Source organism: Phyllobates terribilis, unplaced genomic scaffold (genome assembly GCF_046119375.1).
Source record: "Phyllobates terribilis strain yellow unplaced genomic scaffold, ASM4611937v1 Scaffold_9__5_contigs__length_417890890, whole genome shotgun sequence".
NCBI classification, from domain to species: domain Eukaryota; kingdom Metazoa; phylum Chordata; class Amphibia; order Anura; family Dendrobatidae; genus Phyllobates; species Phyllobates terribilis.
In genome coordinates, this window is record NW_027362769.1 from 55,398,375 (window position 1) to 55,421,366 (window position 22,992).

At 43.4% G+C, this 22,992-nt stretch overlaps 1 protein-coding gene across 1 annotated transcript in view; it reads right to left on the minus strand.

Moving 5' to 3' along the window:
* LOC141161556 (aldehyde oxidase-like) overlaps positions 1-22,337 on the minus strand; it is a 151,507-nt gene extending 129,170 nt beyond the window's left edge. Inside the window, exons 1-4 of the mRNA XM_073646514.1 lie at positions 22,183-22,337; positions 9,237-9,294; positions 5,303-5,399; positions 4,293-4,401 (exon numbers count right to left, since the gene is read on the minus strand). Of these exons, the coding sequence (XP_073502615.1) occupies positions 4,293-4,401; positions 5,303-5,399; positions 9,237-9,294; positions 22,183-22,236 (318 nt within the window). The 5' untranslated portion in view covers positions 22,237-22,337. The remainder of the gene's footprint in view (positions 1-4,292; positions 4,402-5,302; positions 5,400-9,236; positions 9,295-22,182) is intronic.
* Positions 22,338-22,992: the final 655 nt, after the last annotated feature.

The window sequence follows — 22,992 nt, forward strand, 5'->3', positions numbered from 1 at the left end:
AGTTAAGGTTTTGGTGTATCAGTGTTGGTTTGCAAACATCAAAGCAGGAGCTCTATGTAGGTCTGTGTGAGACTGAACACAGGCCAGACCTAGAGAAAGCAAAGCCATTGTCGCACCCACGAGTGATACGGTGGGCAGCCACCCACAGCAAAGGATTAATAAGGACTGTTACAGATGATCCGGCTGCGAACCAGAGGATAACATTTGAGTGATTTTTGTAAGTTGCCAAAATAAAGACGTTTAAGTTGAACTATCTGGGTCACTGCCTCATTAACGCACGGTCGCGAAAGCCACTGTCTTACACTTGCTAATCCAATTATGGGTCATATTTATTATTTAAATAATGCATTGGGTGGATACAAGCGCATTTACTATTTTATATTTATGTACTTTGTTGATTATGTACTTAGGCAGTCAGTGCGGTGTTAAATGCACCTCTATGGACAACAGGGGAAGCGCTAGTGTGACTACATTACAACCTTTCTTAGAGAATATAAACCCTTTCAGTTGGAGACCAGTGTTGAATACTATCAGCTTAAAGAAGCACTCACATCAAAGTTTTTATCCTCTTAAAATATTGCGTCATTATATTATCGTATGTTTCAGACTATAAGATGCACCCCAAATTTAGAGGAGGAAAATAGTAAAAAAAAAATTTTTAATGTGAAAATGGGGGGGTCCATCTTTTAGTCCGAATTTAGCTTACCGGGGGAGCGGTGTCACAAGAAGGCAGGAAGCCGACGGCGGCAGGAGTGGGGCGATGCTGCGAGTCCTGGGCTGGGAGGAGGGGGTGTCTTGGCGGTGTGAGGCAGGAGCCATTGATTTCCCGGCGGTGGGCTTCAGGAAAATGGTGCCGGAGGCAGCGCATGCACAAAATGAGATCTCGGCTAGTCATTAAGCAGAGATCTAAATCTGTGCATGCGCCAATATCAGTGCCATTTTCCTGAAACCCACCACCAGGAGATCAATGGCTCCTGCCTCGCACCGCCGGGACTCCTATGCCTCCCAGCCCAGGGCCCGCAGCATCGCCCCATTTCTGCCACCGCCGGCTTCTTGCAGCGGTGACCCTGCCTCCTGTAACCCTGCTTCATCGCCGCCGCCCCCCCGTAAGCTACATTCGGATTATAAGTCGCATCCCCATTTTCTTCCCAAATGTGGTGGGAAAATAGTGCGTCTTAAAGTCTGAAAAATACGGTATATGGCACTGTGTACTTACAATTTCTCATTTTGCCTTTCTACCCAGTTGATTCTTCTCTTTTCTCTGTTCTATTTAAAGGAAGAGAAACCAGTTTTCACTGCGCTGCCGGTTGTCCACGTGGAAGAAACATACCATCTGGTTTCAAAAAAGCTTGTCTTATCTTATCCTGATGAAGAAGTTAGGCAAAAACTTCGAAACGCGTTGATGATTTTAACTTATAACAGACAATGAACTAATTAAAAGTGATCCAAAAAATCCTCTTTGGAACCAGATGGTATGTTTCTTCCATGTGGACAGCCGGCAGCGCAGTGAAAACCGGTTTCTCTTCATTGTTACCGGATCCCAGTGATCGACGGTTCTGCAGCAGCTGGTATATACTTACATTTAGTTGCAGGTTGCAACATGTCAAAGTGAGTGCAAATTCAATACCTTGAATTGTTTCTAACCAGTTAAAGCCCTATGTTGCGCTCATTATTTTTCCAGTAATTCTAATCTACTCTGTTCTATGTAGAAACAGGAAGTCTCTTGTCCCTATAGAAATCATTCCTCTCTTCAACTTATGATCCAGCTACTCCACCACTCCCCCCGCCATAGACTTTTGCTGTGACTGATGAGTCATACAGTGAAAATTGACAATTGACCTTTTGTTTCTACATAGAGCTTAGAAGGATTCAGATAATCAGTTTTTAATCACGTGATGTCAGAGATCTAATGGAAAAGAGAAGAATTAGCTGGGTAGAAGGGTAAAATGAGCAATTGTAAGTACACCGTGTCATATGATGACTGCAATATATTAAGAGGATAAACATTTTGATGGCCGTGCTTCTTTAAAACATGGTAGGAGATTGCAGCAAGTATCATAAAGTGTGGATTTTGTTGTACTTTATGCTCGATTTGCATTCTGAGTGGAAGGCGAGTGCAATACTGAGTGAATGAAAATAAAGTAACCCTTTACCTTTGCACTCTTATGTGCTCGGAAAACATGTATGTGATACATTTATACTGAGAAGGCCTAAAATCACTCATCTTGATAAATACAATGCACACATTTGCTATAGTGCTTTCATAAACACAACAGTGAGTAATGATTAACTGGCTCTAAAGATTTTCACATGGTATAGTGACTACTGCTGCAAAATGAGCTCTGCATTTGTACTAAAACGTAGATGTAGAGTGAAGTGAACCACACATAGCTCATGTATTGACCTAAGGCATGGAACAGATACATCTGAAAAATTACTAGTCCTCCACAGCACTTTCTGACACAGAATATTGGGAGAAATGAAGAATGGATGGAAATTTAAGAACATTTATTTTCATGTAGATGTAGGTATAATATGTGAATTTTGAAATGGAATGTCATTTTATACTTTCATATTTTTTTTCAGACACCAAAAAATACCTAGGTGATGGCACAATCCAGCCACTCTTACACTTCCAGTCATTTCATATCCAGTCTAGCTGGAACATGTTCAGGAAAATCATATGTTCAGTTATAACTAAGTAATTACCATTGCTAGGTGTGGAATTATATACATGGAGCTTTACGGAGCTTTAAAATGTCTTTTTTCACTAATTGGATGTGCTGCCTAATTATGTTCTGGATATTTGTGGAGAGAGCACTGAGCCAGTTAACCGTTTACCCTTTGAGGGTCTAGCACCTGTGAGGGGTACAGGGTGGTAGTAGTGGCGAAGAGCGGCTGTTGTGGTATATGCTTCCCCTGACCACTCACAAATAAAATACATTGTCTGTGTTGTATTGTGATTTGCATGTAGTGCACAACACTCACAATTCCTTGTCATCCCTCCATCTTCTTTGAGAGTCCAGTAGTTGGAGGCAAGCAATCATTGTCACACATAGTCTCTTTTTTATAAAAAATAACTTTACTAAACTCCTTTTGTTGTTCACTTCTGGTCACAGATACCGTTCCTTTGCACATCACAATTACATTTGTCATCCTCTCTTCTGTCCCTTTTGGTCCTATCTTCAGAGTTAGCTTCTCCGAACCACAGCTTTCCAGAACACGGTCCTAATCTCCTCAGGTATGTCCCCGTCCGCTCTCCCCTCTTTGGGAGTTGTGAAGGCTGGCTCCATCAGTCCTTCTACAGGCCTCGGACGTTTAGGGAATTTTCCTTGGAGTTGTCCACTTTATCGTTCCCCAAGCTGCCTAACTCTTTCTATCATCGACCGTCGGTATAATTATTGACCTTCAGCTCCCAGGGTACTGAACTTCTCCTCAGTCTTCCTCCAGCACAGACTTAACGTTACCAGCAGCAACAAGTGCTCTGACTCAACTGATCCCTGATAGGAATAACCGTTGCTCTCCTCTGGCCTCCTCCCCTTTTTTCAACTGTACTAATCATCAACAGTCTCCATTGGTTGTTGGCAAACTACTCCATTACTACCCCGGCTCCTTCTACACTGGAGCTATTACTAAATATATTAACTATTTCTACCCTATACTATTGTGCCCACCACTGCACTGTACCCAATTCCTAATGTAATATACCATCCACTCCTAACATATACTGACCCTGTAACTAACATTAGACAATAGGTATTTACATATTCATATATAAACACAGAGTAGAACAATACATTCACAAAAGGGAAAGAGGAGCCTGACCGTCCCGGTCACCCTCTTACACACCCACAGAGGCTGTACTGCCACTTCTGAGGATTATCTATAAACAACTTGCATTACATGTATAACCTACAGATTAAAGGGGATATGAGGGACTTTAAAAAAAAGGTGCCGAAATACTAACAGACAGGTAGTTGCTAACAGAGGCAACTACTGACCTGTTGTACCCGGCGCCGGTCATTGATCGCTCCTATCAGAGATTCAGCTGCTCCATGTCAGCAGAGCAGAAGTTTCTCTTCCTGTTGACAGGGCGGGACTACTGGCGTCATGCTGATTGACAGCCACCTTCCCCCAATTGGGCAGCAGGGAGCCAGCTGTCAATCTGTTAGTGCTTAGGTAAATTGTTTTTTAAAGTCCCAGATTTCCCCATTTAAGAGCAAGTATGCAATGAAGAGAGAAGTTCTTTAATTTGCAATTTAGTGTTTGTAAAAAACAATGTGACAAATTACCTGTACTGGGTGCAGCCTGCTGGTTGTGCTCCCAATTCCTTCCACAGTGGTGATAGCAGCTCCATGCAGACAGCATACTGGAAGCAGGCAAGCATTGGCCGAGTAATGGCTTGATGTGTTAAGACATTAACTGAAGAGAAGTGTAGTCACACATATAAAGAAGCTTGGAAATGGAGGATTGAGTAAACAGTAATTATACCAGGGCACTTAATGGGCTGTCTTGTTATCTTAAATGGTTAAAATTGCAATGAAAAGTGAACTTTGCAATTTATTTGTTATTAAAAAAAACACTCCGGCCTGCATAAAGTGCCCCTGCGCTCCTCCGATGATGCAGAGGCAAAGCTTGGGCCAATGGAGTGATGTTGCCACTGGTGGAAAGTGTCAACCAAGCAGAAGCACAGAATATGGAAGATTAGAAAAGCAATTTAAAAGTCTTAACATAAGGAATAGAGGGTCTCCTAGTTTCTGGTGTCTAGGATTGTTTGACCTGATGCAAGATATCCACCCTATTCAATTTTTATTTGTGGTGCAGTGTAAAGCCATAGAGTAACAGATATGAAACACCTGAATCACCTAGAGCAGGGTTACCAATCCAGTCCTAAGGCAACCCAACAAGATTTATTTTTCAATTTTCAGCTTCTACAGTATTTGGATGAAAACAGTGAATGGAGCCAGAAGTGGCTGTTCTTGGGTATGTCAACTAAGCTGCTATTGTGCCATCTCGGGGACCACCATTGAGAATGACAGTGTGGATCAGCACAAGCTTGACAGGGGCTCTGTGTAGCCTTCATTATTTTGTTATATATTATTAGAACACTGAAATTTTATGTTTATGTCTTGGACATATGTTTTTGCACTATGATGAATAATTTGTATTATATTTTTGTCAAAATCATACACAATGGCTTCTTAATATATTATAATGTCAGCAGTATCTATATAGCAAACCTTTAAAAATAGGTTTATTTTATGTTTTCAAAGCTTCATAGATGTTTTGAAACTAAGGATACATAATCTTCTTGGTAACCGGATTAATTGTAGATACCATTACAGTACAAGCACCACATCCACCTCCTCCACAACCATATTTCGTTCCAGTAAGGAGAACTGTTAGAAATCAGTTAAGGAAATAGAGAACATCATAGAAAACTGACTTTTTTTATTGATAAAGATATCATTGACATTATTTATACAGTATAGATGCTATAAGTAGACCGGTGCCTAGAATAAGTAAGTTATGTGTTAGTGCCCAAGAGCATGCAGAGAGGCAACAGCATCGGGGTGTACAAGTAGAAAACTGTACCGGGTTAATTTAACACCACAAAGGGCCTAACGTTTCGGCTCTTCAAGGAACCTTTCTCAAGACCGTGATACACTCACTATAGAGCCGAAACATAGCGAACAGCATAATTTTCATATAAACCCCGTACCGTTTTGCTCATGAAGACTCTGGTGTTGCTATCTCTTTGCAGACTTTAGAAGAGTTGTTCCATCCTTGCGGTGACACACATGGGGCGCTCGGGCTATGTTGGTTTGGAGAGTACGGTATCCAACGATTGTTGGCTATTATTACACAAGACATATTTCACTAATGAAGAATTGAAGAAAACTTGATATATTCAGCAATCATAATAATTTTAATAAATGATTATAAGAATCAATACACAGTTATATAGAAAGTAAATCAGGGAAAGACCAAGCTGTCACAGCATTTTATATCCGAAAAAGCAAAAAATAAAACTCTGCGACATGGATGACAATTTACTAAAGCACCTACATCAGTGAGTAAATATATACTGTATATACTCGAGTATAAGCAGACCCAAATATAAGCTGAGGTACCTAATTTTACCACAAAAAACTGGAAAAAATTGACTTGAGTATAAGCCTAGGGTGGTAAATGCAGCAGCTACTGGTAAATTTCCCCATCCTGGGTACGCAGGGTTCCTTCATCCCCAATCCTGGTATGCATGGCACCCTCATCTCCAATCCTGGTATGTATGGCCACCTCATCCCCAATCCTGGTATGCATGGCCTCCTCATCCCCCAATCCTGGTATGTATGGGCACACCTCATCCCCAATCCTGGTATGTATGGCACACCTCATCCCCAATCCTGGTATGCATGGCCCCCCCATCCCCAATTCTGGTATGCATGGCCCCTCATCCCCAATCCTGGTATGCATGGCCTCCTCATCCCCTAATCCTGGTATGTATGGCACCCATCATCCCCCAATCCTGGTATGTATGGCACCCCTCATCCCCCAATCCTGGTATGTATGGCACCCCTCATCCCAATACTGGTATGTATGGCCCCATCACTGCACACATAAAAAATAAACACTTATACTCACGTTCCTTCCTCACCTATGCTCCAGCGCTGCGCTCTGTTCTGCTGCAGCAGCTCATGTCAGCATCTGAACAGCACATGGCGTCACTGCCATGCGCTCTCAGACGCTGATTTGAGCTGCCAGCATATTCACTCCTCTCCACGCCTGGACTATTGGTGTGGAGAAGAGTGAATATGCATTCTCTTTAGTAGCGGGCACGGTTAGCAGGAGCTGCAGCTCAGCTCTCCTCTGTGCCCGCTAATAATGAGAATGAATATTCATTCTTCTCCACATCAATGAGCGTGGAGAAGAGTGAATATTAATTACCCTTTAGCAGCAGGCACACGTGGTAGCTGCAGCAGCCGGCTACTGCGTGTGCTCCGCTCCTCCGCCACAGCAACCCACCACCGGAATTTCTATATACTCGAGTAGCTCTCAAACATTACTGTTAGTAACACACTACGCCGTCATGGATTAAAATCCTGCAGACTCACGTCAGCACATATCCAGGCCTGTTTGAAGTTTGCCAATGACCATCTGGATGATCTAGAGGAGGCATCGGAAATACTTTGGGGGTGCCTTTCTGCAAAGATGACAGGACGACTGCATCGTATTGAAGAGAAGATGGATGGGGGTCATGTATCGCAAAATTTTGGCCAACAACTTTCTTCCCTCAGTAAGAGCATTGAAGATGGGTTGTGGCTGGGTCGTCCAGCATGACAATGAGCCAAAACACACTGCCAGGGCTCCGCAAGAAGCATTTCAAGGTCCTGGAGTGGCCTAGGCAGTCTCCAGACCTAAACCCAATATAAAATCTTTGGAGGGAGCTGAAACTCAATGTTACCCAGTGACATACACGAAACCTGAAAGATCTGGAGAAGATATGTGTGGAGGAGTGGGCCAAAATCCCTGCTGCAGTGTGTGCAAACTTGGTCAAGAAGATGTTCCCCCACACACACATATTATAATGCCCTCGGAGCCCCCCCACACACACAGTATGATGTCCCCACATACAGTATCATCTCCCCCACACACGGTACTATGGCCAACACAGCCCCCACGCACAATTTGATGGCCCCCATATCGCTAGATACAGTAATATGTCCCCATAATCCCATCCCCACAGCATGATACCCTCCCAGGCCCCACATACAGTATGATGGCCTCACAGCCTTCAACGCATCACAGTTTCCCACCTAATATGATTGCCCCATAAGTCTCTCACAAAATATGATTGCCCCCACAGACCCTCTAAGCAGTATGATGCCTTCACACTGCCCCAAGCAGTATGATTGGCCTCCATAGCGCCCCAGACACGGTATGATGGCCTCACAGCCATGCATACAGTATAATGGCCTCTACAGCCCTACCTCACAGTATGATGACTCCGACAACCACCACAAATAGTATGATGGCCCCCACAGTCCACCACATAGCATGATGCTCCCACAGCCCCCACACAATATGAGAGGCCCCACTGCCCATCACACAGCATTGATGTACCCACAGCCACCCCAAATGGTATGACATCTCACAACACACACAGTATTATGGCCCCCACACAGTGTCCTACATAATATGATTTCCCTGCAAAATCCCACACATTTTAAGACACCTTCCTCCCCACAGCATCATGCCCTTTGGTGTCCTCCAAAGTACTCACTGACAAAATGTAAAAAAAAAACTATTTACCTAGCACTGTTCTCCTGATGTGATGCTCTGGCTGTGCAGAATGTGGACTGAGGCTCCTTGCGCCAGGCATGATCTAGTTATGACATTTTACCTGCTGTTCTGACACTCAAATATACAGGTTAAATAGTGGAGCAGAGAATCAATGACTCTCTATTCCACCATTGTATTTATTGACTTCTGCATGATGAGGATGTAGATAATGTTGAAATGAAGATGCTGTGCCACCACATCTCAGGGGTCCAATAGTGGCCACACTGTCTGCCACTATTAGCAGTATGCCACTGCTGACAGTTGACACAGTGTGGATAGATTTCTTGGCAAAATGCTACCATAGGGCTCACTGTGAAAGGAATATAACACACAGTATACGTTTTTGTGGTGGCCCTCTTTCCTATGCACCTATATATTTGAATAAATTATATGCAGACACTCTTTTGGCTTTCATTTGGTGAATGGGAGACCTTGAAAATGTTAGCATGAATTCAGCTTTATACACGATGTGCACTTAGTTGAGTTCATATTAAAGAAGCCCTCCCATGAAGATATTTTTTGTATGCTCTATGCGCTAGCCGGAAGTATACGGAGCCTCGTTCTAACGCACCATGGACTTACATTTTAAAAGCCATTTCTGGGTCATGGAGAACATAGAGTGAACTGGAGAGTCTGAAGAGTAGTGACGTCACTGAGAAGAGAAGAACGGCGTTGGACACCGGAGAAGACGGCGGTAAGTGAGTATATTTACACATACACACTACATTACATGCACATTTATTTAAAAAACATATTCATGGGAAGGCTTCTTTAATATTAACAGCATTCATAGGTTAGAACTCTGTGTGACTCCCTCCCCCACCGACACCAGTAGCTTTTGATCCATATTTATCTATATATAATGACAAATATGTTTTTCTTTAGAAGGATACGTTTCTTACGGAGATACGGCAGAAGCATGACTTCTGGATCAGCATTTTTCTCAAGAATCTACGGTACGTAAAACAGTATATTATTAGGTGAAAAATATGTTTTAGTAAAATTGTGCAGCATGAAGATATTTTTCTATATTCCTAATAACTGTCTGTAAATGATTTTAAGGCAGATTCATGCACTCAATTCATCTGAACAGATATTGCAGAAATTAATAAGCTTCCTGTCAAAACAACTCGTTTGCATGAATGAAAGTATTGCTTTTTATTCACAAAATTTGTGCAGCAAAATCCGAGTGTGTGAATCCATCATTAATATGTACATATTGCCAAAATTATTCTATTGTTATTGATTTTTAACCAATGATTTTTATTAAACTTTTTTGAAAATTATAACATTCTATTTGCTCAAAGTAATATACACATATAAACCAATAACCACAAAGTTACCTTCCCTCCCGCCACATGCAGATAAGAAAGACCAAAAAAAGGCATTTATTACTAAAGTAAACATATATAGATTGTGTATTCCTTTCTCTCCTTTTAACATCCTTTGTTTATTAATGTGATGGACTTATATCTCCCTGCTCTAGCTTCTAATGAGTGTCCATATATCAAGTCACTTACAACTTTCCCAACATACCCCTATGTCTTCTAATAAATACCAGCCAGTTAGTCTAAATGGTTTCATAGTTTCAATAAGTTCTTCATTGGTAAAGTGTTTGAGCAGGAAGCACCTCCATTTTGTCATGAGTGATCCTATACTTTTTTCTTTGCTGCATTTTGCTTCAAGCCATTCCGTGTGGAACGATTTTTTCAATTGATTCAAAATCATTTTCCTGTTGGGGGTGCGATCACTTAGCCAGAGTTTAAGGATGCATCTTTTTGCTATTAGACATACTGTGTGGAACAGAGGAGCTAGATTTTTCCTTTTCCTCTGCTCTTGATGAAGGCTCTCATCTTCTCTCCCCACATAGACATGGAAGAGAAAGGATAGGGGGCATAGCGCCACATTACCAATGTCTATACTATCTAGCAGTTCCTTTACATCATTCCATATTAACCATATTTTTGGGCAGCTCCACTTACCATGTAGCAAGTCAGAGTCAGAGAATTTTGGGCACTGAGTTAGATGGTCTCTCATCTTGTTTGAAGGTGGTATGCTAAAGGCCAAAATAGTCCTATGCATAATTCTAAATTGCGTGTCCCTCCAGACTTCATGTAAAACATTTTTCCGAACCTCCAACCAACCTGCCAATACTTTCTCCCCTATATTATTCCCATCTATTTGATTTGACCAGGCTTTAAATGTTTGTATACCATCACTACTTCCATTGATTGACTTTAGTCCTTTATATGAGTTGGATGTTTTGTATGCCAGTGCCTGAAAAAAGTAATTTATCAATTAGATTTCTCTTTGTTTCTTCACCGACCTTTATTAGCTGTGACATAACTAAACCTTTAATTTGTCCATACTGCAAAGAATGATGATTTCTTAGACTATATTTTTCAGATAACTCAGCCCAGGACAGCCATCTTCCCTCTACATCCTGTAATAAATCAGCAACTTTAAGTACACCTTTAGATTCCCATTCTTGGAATAATGAGTTTTCATTTAATAATCAAAATGCTGGATTATCTCATAAGGGCAAATCTTTTGAGATTCTCCACGATAGTTTTAACTTTTCCTTAGTTCCTTCCAAGTGGTTATTGTGTCACGATATACTATTTAATTCTTACTTTTTTTTGGCATTAGACCAAGAGGCGTATGTAAGAGGGCAATTAAATTCCATGGATAAGCATATGATTTTTCTAGTACTATGTCTGAGTATACATTAGTATCTTTAAACCAATCAATAATATGTCGTGAGATACAAGCCAAGTTAGAGCCTCTAATATCCAGCAGATTAACTCCACCTTCCTCTTTTGGTGCCATCAGTGTGGTCAGCTTTATACGAGGCCTTCTATTTTTTCAGATAAATTTTCTAACTGCCGAGTTAATTTTAACCACATCCAAATGTTTTAATAGCACAGGTATGGTCTGTAGAGGATACATTAATTTTGATATGCTCATCATTTTTAGTAAGTGAATCCTCCCCAAAAGACTCAATGGAAAATTTTTCCACCTATCCAATTCCTGTTGAATTTTGCATATAAGAGGTGGAAAATTTAGATTGCATACTGATTCCTGTTTCTTACCTATTTTAATACCCAAGTAGGTTATAAGTGTTTTGGTTACCAGGATACCCAATAGCTCTACCTCTTTTATCATAAGTCTTTCTTTGTCTGTCAACTGAAGTATTTCACATTTTCCTTTATTTAGAGTGAATCCCGAAAAGCTACCAAATGTCTCCATGAGATTCAGTATTTTTGGCAAATCCCTTTTCAAATTCACCATATAAAGTATAATGTCATCTGCAAAGTATGAGGCTGATATATTTTTGTTACCAATTAGTATCCCCTCGAATGTTGGATCCTGCTCCACATAGCGCACCAAAGGTTCCAATGCGAGATTGAATATTAGAGGAGAGAGGGGGCAACCCTGTCTCGTTCTCTTCTCAAGCAAAAAACTTTTCGATAGAAACTCCATGGTTTGAATTCTAGGCATAGGGTTATTATACAGTGCACTCATAAAATTTCTAAAATTGACCACTAGTCCCAATTTATCCATAATTTTATCCACCCATTTCCATTTTACTTTGTCAAACGCCTTCTCTGCGTCCAGCGTGACCAATATGGATCTGCCATTATTGTCTTGGGCATTGTGGACTGCATCTAGCACCAACAAAGTCTGCCTAATATTTGTGAATGTACCTCTCCTTTTCACAAATTCAACTTGAGAGGGCGTTACTGTGGCGCCCCTGAGGGTTCGACCGCCACAGGAATGCTGCACTTCTCCATTGGAGTGTGGTGTTCCTCCTCTGAGGTAAAGCCAGTGTGAGGGTTGTGACCTAGCCTTTTGCATCCAACACCACATTTCCACCAGAGGGAGCTAGTATGCACTAGGTGCTGCTCCCCTGGTTACAGGGAGACTGGGGAACACAAAGTGGTAGGAACCAGTTAGTGGGTGTGGGTGGAGGAACAACTAGTCGGTTACACTTCAAATCTAGTACTTAATAGAATGCCATCTTTGATCTTGGTCTTTCTGCTGGTTCTTTTTGGTCCTTCGGTCCTTTTCTGTCTCTTTGGTCTTTCGGCTGTCACTGTGCTGTCAAACTACTGTGAGTAATGTGACTTCCCTCTGGGAGCGCAGATCCTGTGTGGGCCTGCACCGGCAAGGGACACAGCCCTCGTACCCTGGTCATGGGACAAGAGGTAGGTTGCAGACAAGGAATGTCTCAACCCGGCTGAGGACCAGGATCAAAAAGGCCCGGGAGCTTTAGAGTGTGGCTCCCTAGCAAATGGGTCCCGGGGAGGATGCAGACGGAGCGGAGTACGCCACCTGTCCTCGCCTACCTGATCTATTCAGAGGGATTCCGGCTGCAAGAGGGGTACTGGCCCCCGACAACCAACCTCGTACTCTACGTCCAAGACGGGAAAGCCCGGTTAGGCCCTGAGGATCCCGCCGGGCATCGGATGGAGAGGAATTGCCACCCGAGCTCTACACCTGAGAGGAGCTCAGAGGGAGACCCGGCCTATCCACACACGCACAGACGGGAAAGGGTGAAGTCTGTAGTGCAGGAACACTCTGGTGTAGGGTCGCTACCAAACACTGAACTTCCTCGGAGGTAGTCGGACCCCCGTAACTGGTGGCCGCAGGACTCCGCGAGGAGCAGGGAGTCGCCTTCCCGCTAATATCTCTGAGTGAGTAAAGCCTTGGAAGTTCACCCCTATGGCCTCCGGACTGTTCATTACGCGCCATACCACGCGACGCGGTGCCCGTACTCCCCGCGCTACTGCTACCCCCCTTCATCCTGTTTGCCTGCCCTGAGGCCTTGCTCCACCTGTGGGGAGCAGTAATAACTTTAGCCGCCACGACACCGGGCCTCAGCGGACTGCTAGCGGCGCTGGTGGCCCTTCACCAGACACCACAGGTGGCGTAGTCGTTAATCAGCCACTCAACCCGGACAAGCCCACACCATCTCTTTCTAATGTGACGGCCCTGAGCACGGGTCGGGCCCGGGCCACGGCTGCACCCCATCTCTCCATCACAGGGCCCGACACCGAGTCCCCCAACACCCAGGGTAAAACACGGGCTTTCTGAGTAGAGGCGTCACATTACCAAAGCATGAAGCACCTCGGCCAGTCTGTTCGCCATAAGTTTAGATACTATTTTAATATCTTGATTGATCAGGGCGATCGGCCTATAGGATGAAGGATACTCCAGATCCTTTCCTTCCTTTGGGATCAAACTGATATGAGCTACATTGGTATCCTCCAGTAAATCACCACCCTGTAAAAGTTCATTATACCATTTAGTTAAAGTCGGGGTTATTTGCTGAACTAAATTTTTGAAAAAATCCCCTGTGAAACAATCAGGTCCAGGGGCTTTTCCAGCTGGCAAGCTATTGGTGTTTTTTTTTTTACCTCTTCCTCCGTAATAGGAGCATTTAATAGACCAAGTTGAGATTCTGTAATGGGCAATTTGATTTTCCCAAAACATTCTTCACTCCCATCTTCCCTTGTCACTTTCTCCTTATAAAACTTTGCATAGAACTCGTGTAAAATTGAATTTATTTCTAATGGGTTATCTGTCGCTTTCCCCTCTCTATTTTTTAGTTTTAGAATGTTTTTCTTTACCATTCTCCCCTTTGCTAGGTTTGCCAGAAGTCTCCCAGCTTTATCCCCATACCTTCTTACATCAATTTCCATTTGTGACCGCCCGACTAACTCTTTCTTTTCCGCCCAGCTATCAAATTCTTCTCTAGCCTTTTTCCACTTTTCTCTATTTTTTTTTCAGTGTTTTGTTGTTGGAAATCCATATAGCTTTTTCTCAATTGTGTACTAAATTCTTCATATTTCATATGTTTTTTTCTTTAGTGTGTATACATACGCTATTAATTTACCTCTCAACACTGTCTTTCCAGCTTCCCAGTAGACATGTGTTTTTAAATCATCCACCAAATTAAGTTCAGAGTATTCCCCCGACCACTCGTATAACGGAATTAAATTGTTGATCCCTGATAAGAAAGGACGGGACCCTCCATACATAGTCTGTGCCCTTAGGGAATTGGTCCATTACATTCAGGCAGACGGGCGAATGATCCAAAATTGCCCTTTCCTCAATTTTAGCCTCTTTGCACCTATCTATTAGTTCCCTACTAACCAACAAGTAGTCAATCCTAGACCAGGTTTTTTGAGGGTAAGAAAAGTGCATAAACTCCCTCTCACTAGGAGAATCCAATCTTCAAATATCTGCCAAATTTACATCTTCTATTAACGCGGCTAGGTGGGTTGTGGTCTCATTATTATTTTCTTTAATCCCTCCCACTCTCCTTCTATCCTCTGCCATTGAATGAGTGCTATTAAAGTCTCCACCTAATTTTCGTACTGTAATTTGGAGTAGGTTAACACGCAGTTTTTCATCAAAGGGTTTTAGTCAGAATTAGGAGCAAATACATTGACTACACAGATTTCAGCACCTCTACCCTCCAGTTTATCCATAATGTATCTTCCCTCAAGAGTCTCTTTCTACTAGCTTAACCATGTAGGGTAAGCTTTTATGTAGCAATATTAAGTCTCTGGCCTTCCTACTTTCCCCTTCCGCTCCATGCACCTCTCCCACCCACAGCTTTTTCATCCTAAAGAAATCTTCAGATTTCAGATGTGTTTCCTGTGATAGAGCAATATCTGCTTTTAGTTTCTTCAAGTGTCTTAAAACCAATTTTGATCCTTATTTCTTTCTCCATGCCCCCCTAGTTAACCCAAAACCCGGAATCAAATTTAATAAACACAAGTAACTATAGCAACTTTTCAGTCCAAGTCAAAATTATTTTTAACTCCCTTTTTTCTGGCTCCCCTTACCCACGAGCTCCTCCCCCCAGCAAAAGCTGTAATGCTAATAAAATTTAAAGTTCTTTAAAATGTTCACCCCCTATAGTGAAACCGAATGGGGAATCTCTTAGGCCGCCAGACCCATCAGAGTGTCACATTCTCAAAGTCTCGTCTCTTCTCAGGTTAAGTTATCTGCATCGGCAATGACGCGCCCCCTGGGCCGTGTGTATACGGGAATACCCGGAGCCGGGTCTCTGTGTAACGCTAGGGGTTGTAGTCTCCGTGGTGGCGACCCGGTCCCGTGGCTCAGGGTGGTCAAACCAGTGGCGGATCTGTTTCTTTGGATTTGTAATGTTTAAATGTCCGACTACGCCACCCGTGGATTGCGGTCACTGAGAACCGCCGCTGTGGGGCAGACCGCTGAGGCCGATGTTGTGTGCGCAGCAGAGGGTAGTATAACTCCCCACGGGAGGAGTATAGCCTCAGGGCAGTGAGTGCAGATGGTGAAGGTGATGGTGCGCGGGAGCAACAGTAATGACTCAGAGTCCAGTGATGCAGTCCAGGGTCTTTACTCACAGTTTTACACTCCAAGCCACTTCTGCAGGTAATGGCGGCCCACGTCGTGCTGTGCTCACCAGGTGAGGGGCTCGACCAACTCCCAGGTACCTTTGGAATGCTTTTCAGGACCCCCTTCGTGTGTCCTTTCTCTGGCCTGTCGTACCCCACAATTGACCACGTTTCTGTCCAGCTGCCTCGGGCCTTGGCGGGCAAACGTATGTTCCATTTCCCTGGGTCCTATATGGTGCCTTCCTAACGGGTGTAGTGAGGGGCCATGCACGTACAATGCCACGGCCTCCGGTTACTAGCTGAGGGTAGTTGCTCTCCTCCACTAGATGAGGGATCCGGTTCCCTTTCTTGGCCTGACCCCGCTACTCTGGTAGCGGCGGGTGTGCGGTGGCGGCTGGCTGGTCCGCACCCCTGGGGTCCCTTCACTCCACTCCTGGAGCCTCCTCCGTTCCTCTCTTTCCCTTCTTCTCCTCCAGGCCTTAAGACTTGGCCTGCCTGCGGAGCAGAGCCCATGCAGAGCCCCTGCTCCCAGCCTCCTTCTCTCTCTGCTCTCTTCCACTTTCTCCCCTGACTCTAAGATGGTGCCCACCATATATACTCCTCTATACAGTGCACCCTGGATCTACTCTCCCCACCCACACACTACTGGGTTCCCCCTTTCTAGGTGTTCCCTCCCCCCCACTCCAGCCAGGGACAGGGGCAGTTGTGCTCACTCCTGGGAGCATCGTTGCCCTGCCCCCCGGAAATGTGGTGTAGTGCATGTGGGTGTTAGGGTCCCGGTCCACACTCCATCCTTACCTGGAAGTGAGATATCACACCTCTGGGTGAGATGCAATACCTCTGTAGCGACCGAACCCTCGGGGCGCTACAGCAACACTATCCTGATCTTTCTTGTTGCCAAGGGATGCCTGCTGTCTTTGGTTCAGCAGACCAGACTTCTGCTTTTCCAGTCCCTCATCTCTTAAGCTGTGTGCCCACTATGAGTTTTTTAAGCATTTCCGCAGCGACAATTCCAATGCAGAAACGCTTAAAAAACACTTGGTAGAAGGTCTGCCATGTTCCCCAATGATAATCCGCATGTGCTGTGCACATGTTGCGGAAATTTCCGCTGCGGATTATCGTTGCGTAAAAATAAGCAACACTACCAATTATTTTGCAGAAGCGTGGCGTTTTCGCCGCCATTGACTTGCATTGGAACGCATGGAATCTGCATCACTGCATCTGTACATGCGGATTCCATTGACTTTCAATGTGTTGATGGAACCCGGGTTTGGAGAAGAGGAGACTCTCCTCCAGACCCGGGTACCATAGTACCTGTAAAAAAAAGAATAAAATAACAAATATATATTATACTTACCTTCTCATGGCCCCCCGTGTCCTTGTCTGGGCTTGTCGGCAGCTCGCGGAGGACTCAAGGACCTACCATGACGTCATTTAGTCATGTGGCGGGTCACGCGACTGCTGACGTCGGCAGGTCCTTTAGTCTACCGCGAGCTGCCGGCAAGCCAGGACGCATCGGATAAAGACACCGGGGGCCATCAGAAGGTAAGTATATATTTATTTTTTACCATTCTTTCGGTCACACTATATAAATTCATGCCGGTTGCATGGATTTATATAGTGTGACCAAGTTGTCAAGCACTTTCCAAGTGATGCTAAAATCGCTTGGAAAGCGCTTGTAAACCAGCATGCGGAAATGCATGTGAAGAACGCTTCACATCCGCTTGTCCCTGGCAGGAAAAACACATGTACAATCCGCATGTACAATCCACATGTACAATCCGCATGCATTTTTTCTGCCAGGGAGATGCAGAAACGTTCAGGAAAAAATCCGGAGCATTTCTGCATCGTGGGCACATAGCCTTTCTGTTTCCTGATCTGTACCTGTCTCCACGTGTTGTGTTTTTCTTGCTCTTTTCTCCTCCTGATTGCCACCTGCCAACAGCTTTATCACAAAGTCCTTTGCTGCAGTTGGATCCTGGAAGCTCTTTGCTGTACCATCCTCCTGTCTTATCTTCAAAATAGCTGGATACAAAAGTTGAAACTGGATATGATTTTTGAACAGCCTGGAGCAACAGTCACTAAATAGTCTGTGTCTCTTATTGACCTCCACAGAGTAGTCATTGAATATGATGATCTTGTGACCTTGAAAAGACAATGGTTCCTTACGCCACCTGAATGCTCTTAATATGGTTTCTTTGTCGTTAAAGTCCAGGTATTTAGCTATGGCTTGTTTCGGCCTTTGTTTATCAGCAGACACATTATTTGACCTCTGGGGGCCTATCCTATGAGCTCTTTTTCCACTTTTCTTTTAGAGGCAACTCTTAGTGCTTCAGGTAAATCATCCTCAAATATTTTCTGTAATTGTCCAGGTTTAATGGACTCTGGTAGACCAACCAGTCGCAAGTTGTTCCTGCGATACCTGTTCTCCAAGTCCTCAAAGCAGTGTACCAAAATATGGACGCTGTTCTGCAGTAAGCTAATATCTTTGTTTGACTGGTCATTTTCATCCTCTATTTTCAACCTCCTCAAGTCTCCGTTCATGTTGTGCTAGTGTCCCTTTAATATCCACCAGAGCTTGGTACACAGTTTTTGTTAGAGTCTGTTATATCAGGTGTAATGAACCTAGCTACCTCATGTGCCAGGTCCTTATAGTTAATATTACTGGGGGTTATTGTGCCTGCAGCCTGTGCCCCTTGTGCAAGCTGCTCGGCTTCTCTCCCCCTTTCCAACTCTTCTCTCCTCTCCCTCACCTCCTCTTGTGTCTCAGTGCATCGCTCCTCATCACTTCCTGGTTCTTCTTCCATAAGCTGTGAAGCGCACACAGCAACTTCAGCTGTGGCCATCTTGGGAATCCCCTGCACGTTGCGTGGCAAGCCGACCGCCGAGGACTTACTGCCGCTGCTGAGGATATACCAGTCTATCGACAGGTAGAGAAGCTCTCCGTTTTTCTCCCTCTCCAGGGCTGACGCTGTTCCCCCTTTTCTGTGGGGGTGAATTCTGCCGGGGTGTTGCGGAGCTCCTCACCAATCACTCCTCTGCAGCCAGCGCCGGAATCGGAAGTCCCCAAAATATTGATTTTAAACAGAGTATTGGAAAGAAAACCTCTATAATACAACATCTGGTGGAGCATGCCACAATGTTGCATATTTATCAAGCTGAATGAGCCAGAATTCTGGCTTAATTTATGTAAAAAAAACTGTCTTATTAAAAAAAAAACCTGTGCCATATATTTATTGCGTTTTTGGACACTTTTTCAACTTGTTAGACTAAGGGGTGCAGCATTGGTGAAAGAAGCGTGACTTCATAGAAAAGGGGTGTGGTTTAACATGTGACACAATATGCCAAAAATGTGCCAAAATTGTTGCGCACATATATTAAGCCAAGTAATAGGTGTCGTAAACTTAGACTAGACAGTCTTAAAGTTGACAAATTTATCAAACAGCAAGAATCGCTTTGATAACTGGCAAATTTTAGGACTGCCTGTGTGTAAGGGAAAACTTACTTTTTGAGTTTAGTTTTTATTATATGGTAAAAATGACCTTGTATCATGATACACCAGTTCAATAAAATTACAACAATACCAAACTTGACCATTTTTTTTATTATTTTAGTAGAAAAAAAATCAGAAATTAACTAACGAGTCATTGTGATGTCCGTGTGCAGGTCTTGCTCAAATGGACAGCACGTTGACCAAAAATACCCCTTGGGCTGTCGCAATAACTTTCATAAAGTGCTCAAGCAACTCCTTTAAATGGTTGCTTGCAATCTTCGGAACACACTGGCTGCTCCGGGACTTCTAAGGGCTCTTTCACATGTCAGTATCTCTGGTACGAGTGGTTTCCACATGTACTGGAGACACTGACATACGCAGACCCATTCAAATGAATGGGTCTGTGTACACCTCAGTGTGTTTTTGTGGACCGTGTGTCCGTGTGCTCCACACGGAAACAAGTCAGTTTTTTTGCAGACACATGCTCCACAAAGCGTACCACACGGATGACATCCTTGTGTCATCCGTGTGACACGTACCGGCGCCTGGGAATCGCGCTGATCCCAAGGGCCGGTGCTGAACGCTGCCCTCCTCATGGTTCCCTGCTGGCGCTGTGATCAGCACCAGCAGGGACCATGATGAGGGTAGTAGTAGTGTACTCTCAGTGTCTCCACCTGTAAAATTAAGAATAAAATAAAATCCTTATACTCACCTCTTCTAGGTGTCCCCCGCTGTCATCCATGCAACCGCTGCTGCAGAGAAGCTGAGGAGAATGAGCGGCTCTAGAGCTGCAGCTCAGGAGCGGTGTCCTGTCACTCACTGAGCTGCAGCTCCGGAGCCGCTCATTCTCCCCGGCTCCTCTGCTGTAGCGGTCGCATGGATGACAGCGGGGGACACCTAGGAGAGGTGAGTATAAGGATTTTATTAATTTATTCTTAATTTTACAGGTGGGGACACTGAGAGTACACTACTACTACCCTCATCACTGTACCTGCTGGTGCTGATCACAGCGCCGGCAGGGAACCATAATGAGGGCAGCGTTCAGCATCGGCGCCTGGGAACAGCGCTAACTGTAGCGCTGATTCCAAGGCGCCCGTCCGTGTGATCCAGATACGGCACACGTGCCGCACACGGATGCCACACGTAAAACACACACGGACACACGAAGCACGGATATCCCCGTTACCGGAAATATCCGGACATGTGAAACAGGCCTAAGACAGCTTTATTAAACAGAACTTCAGTCCAGCACATCCATAAGACCCAGCCTTTCTTAAAACAAATTGATTGAATATGAATACAAAGAGACTTTCTATGATGTTATGAATAGCTCAAACTTGTGACGCTTTCCGAAATAAAAAGATTTTTTGATCACAGTTGTGAGTAAAACTATTTTTAACCCCTTCACGGCCATGGGTTTTTGCATTTTTGCTCCTTTTCTTCCCAGAGCTATAATTTTTTTAATTTTCCGTCAATATAGCCATGTGAGGGCTTGTTTTTTGCAGGACGAGTTGTACTTTTGAATGACTCCATTGCTTTTATCATATTGTGTACTGGAAAACAGGAAAAAAGTTCCCAGTGCGGTGAAATTACAAAAAAAGTGCTATTCCACAATAGGTTTTTTTTTTACCATGTTCTCTAAATGCTAAAACTGACCTGCCATTATGATTATCCAGGTAATTATGAGTTTGTAGATATCAAACATGTATAGGTTCTTTATTATTTAAGTGGCAAAAAAATTCAAAGTTCGTAAAAAAAAATAAAATGGCGTCATTTTCCGAGACCATTAGCGTCTCCATTTTTCTTGATCTGGGGCTGAGTGAGGGCTTATTTTTTGCGCGCTGACATTTTTATTGATACTATTTTGAGATAGATATGATGTTTTGATTGCTCGTTATTTTATTTTATTGCAATGTTGCGGCGACCAAAAAAACGTAATTCTGAGGGTTTGATTTTTTTCACATGCTTTCCCAATGAATGAGGAGAGGGAAAGCGCGCAGTGGATGCTGTGCTGTGACATGTGGGGTAACCCCGCCCACAGCCCATCAATCAGGTGGGAGCGCGTCACTGAGTCACGCCTGGTTGACGTGACATCAGCGGAAGCAAGAGCTGGCTGCAGCCAGGGGTCACATGATGCCTGTGAGCGGTCGGCGATAGCGCCGCTCACAGGCAATAAAGACAACGAAAGGTATTTATAAAAACACTTATCTGCACAGTTTAAATACATTGGGGCATTTTAAATAGTAGTAAATAGTAGTGGTCAACTTCTTTAACTGTTCACAATAACAGTAATTTTGACAAGGGGTGCCCAAACTTTTACATGCCAGTGTACATATGCCAAACTAACTTATTGTCCAAAGATATCAAGTGCCAATTTGCTAGTGCTAGTCTGCAGTTGTAGGACTGATTTAATGAGCCATTCGCAGTTTCACTGTACCGTCCGTGTTTACTTACACGTGCATGGCTTAATCTTCGAGACAAGCATATGCTACTGGCAGGATCAACCAGGCAGCCCCCCAACACCACTGGACCACGTGCACTGTTGTGATCCATAATATGGAGTAGAATGGTGCATAGTGTGATTTTTTTTTCAATGCAGACCATTGTTTCATGTGGAAAATAGCTCATCACTAGCACGTTGGCTACAATCTGCAAGTCCCATCTCAACCGTGGATCTAACAATCTATGAAGGTTCTAGGAAGCTTTCAGTACGGGTCCCTAGACCTACGGCTGGGTCGGCACTTGCATCTGTAATAAGGAACAAATGCACCTGTAAAATACTTTTCTGAAACTGGTCTAATACAGGGAAGTCTTGTCGATTTACCCCTATTGGCATTACATAACACATGCATACTTATTGTAAATCAGTAACTAGATTTGATTTTACAACTAATGCCTAATCTCTATGTAAGAGAGGAAACAACATCCCCTTTAGTAGGATCATCAGCTTACCTTCCTCCCATTCACATAGAACAGTAGCTGGTCGGATTCAGCAAGGCCTGTCATGTTTTCAGTGTTTTCTGTGAGTGTCTGAAGTCAACTAGAAGTTTCAGGAACTGAGCCAATAAAGGAAAAGAGCTTGATGCCTCCCCCTTGTTTCCATTGGCAGGCGTGTCCTGGACATTCCTCAGTTAAAGAAACAAAGAAACACAATATAAAAGCTGATATATATATATATATATATATATATATATATATATATATATATATATATATATATATACATACATATATATATATATATATATATATATATATATATATATATATATATATATATACATATATATATTTATAACCCCTTAAATTCTTAAGATAAGAACTCAAAAATATAAATTGCATTTATTTTCCAGATCTTATGATGAATGTCATGCCCTATGTGTCAGGAAAACAGCTTGAATATGATTGTTTTCACCAAGAAAGCACATACTCATTATAGTCTGTTTGGTTATTCACATGTAACATTCTTTTTGCGGATCGTGCGATCATGAAAAAATCTTGGAGACGTGTCCGTTTTTTATTACGGATCAAAGTTACCTAATACTAGTCATTTGGTTCGTGAAAATCACATAGACCATACGGATGGCATCAGTGTACAGTCCGTGTGCTGTCTATGATTAACATTGCAATGTGCAGGAGAAGCTTTGTAATTTATTTTTTTATACCTGAAAATCACTGATGAAAAACTGATACACTGATGAACCTCAGATACAAATCATAGGTGAAACTTGGACTACTTTTTTTGTGTACGTGAAAAATCAC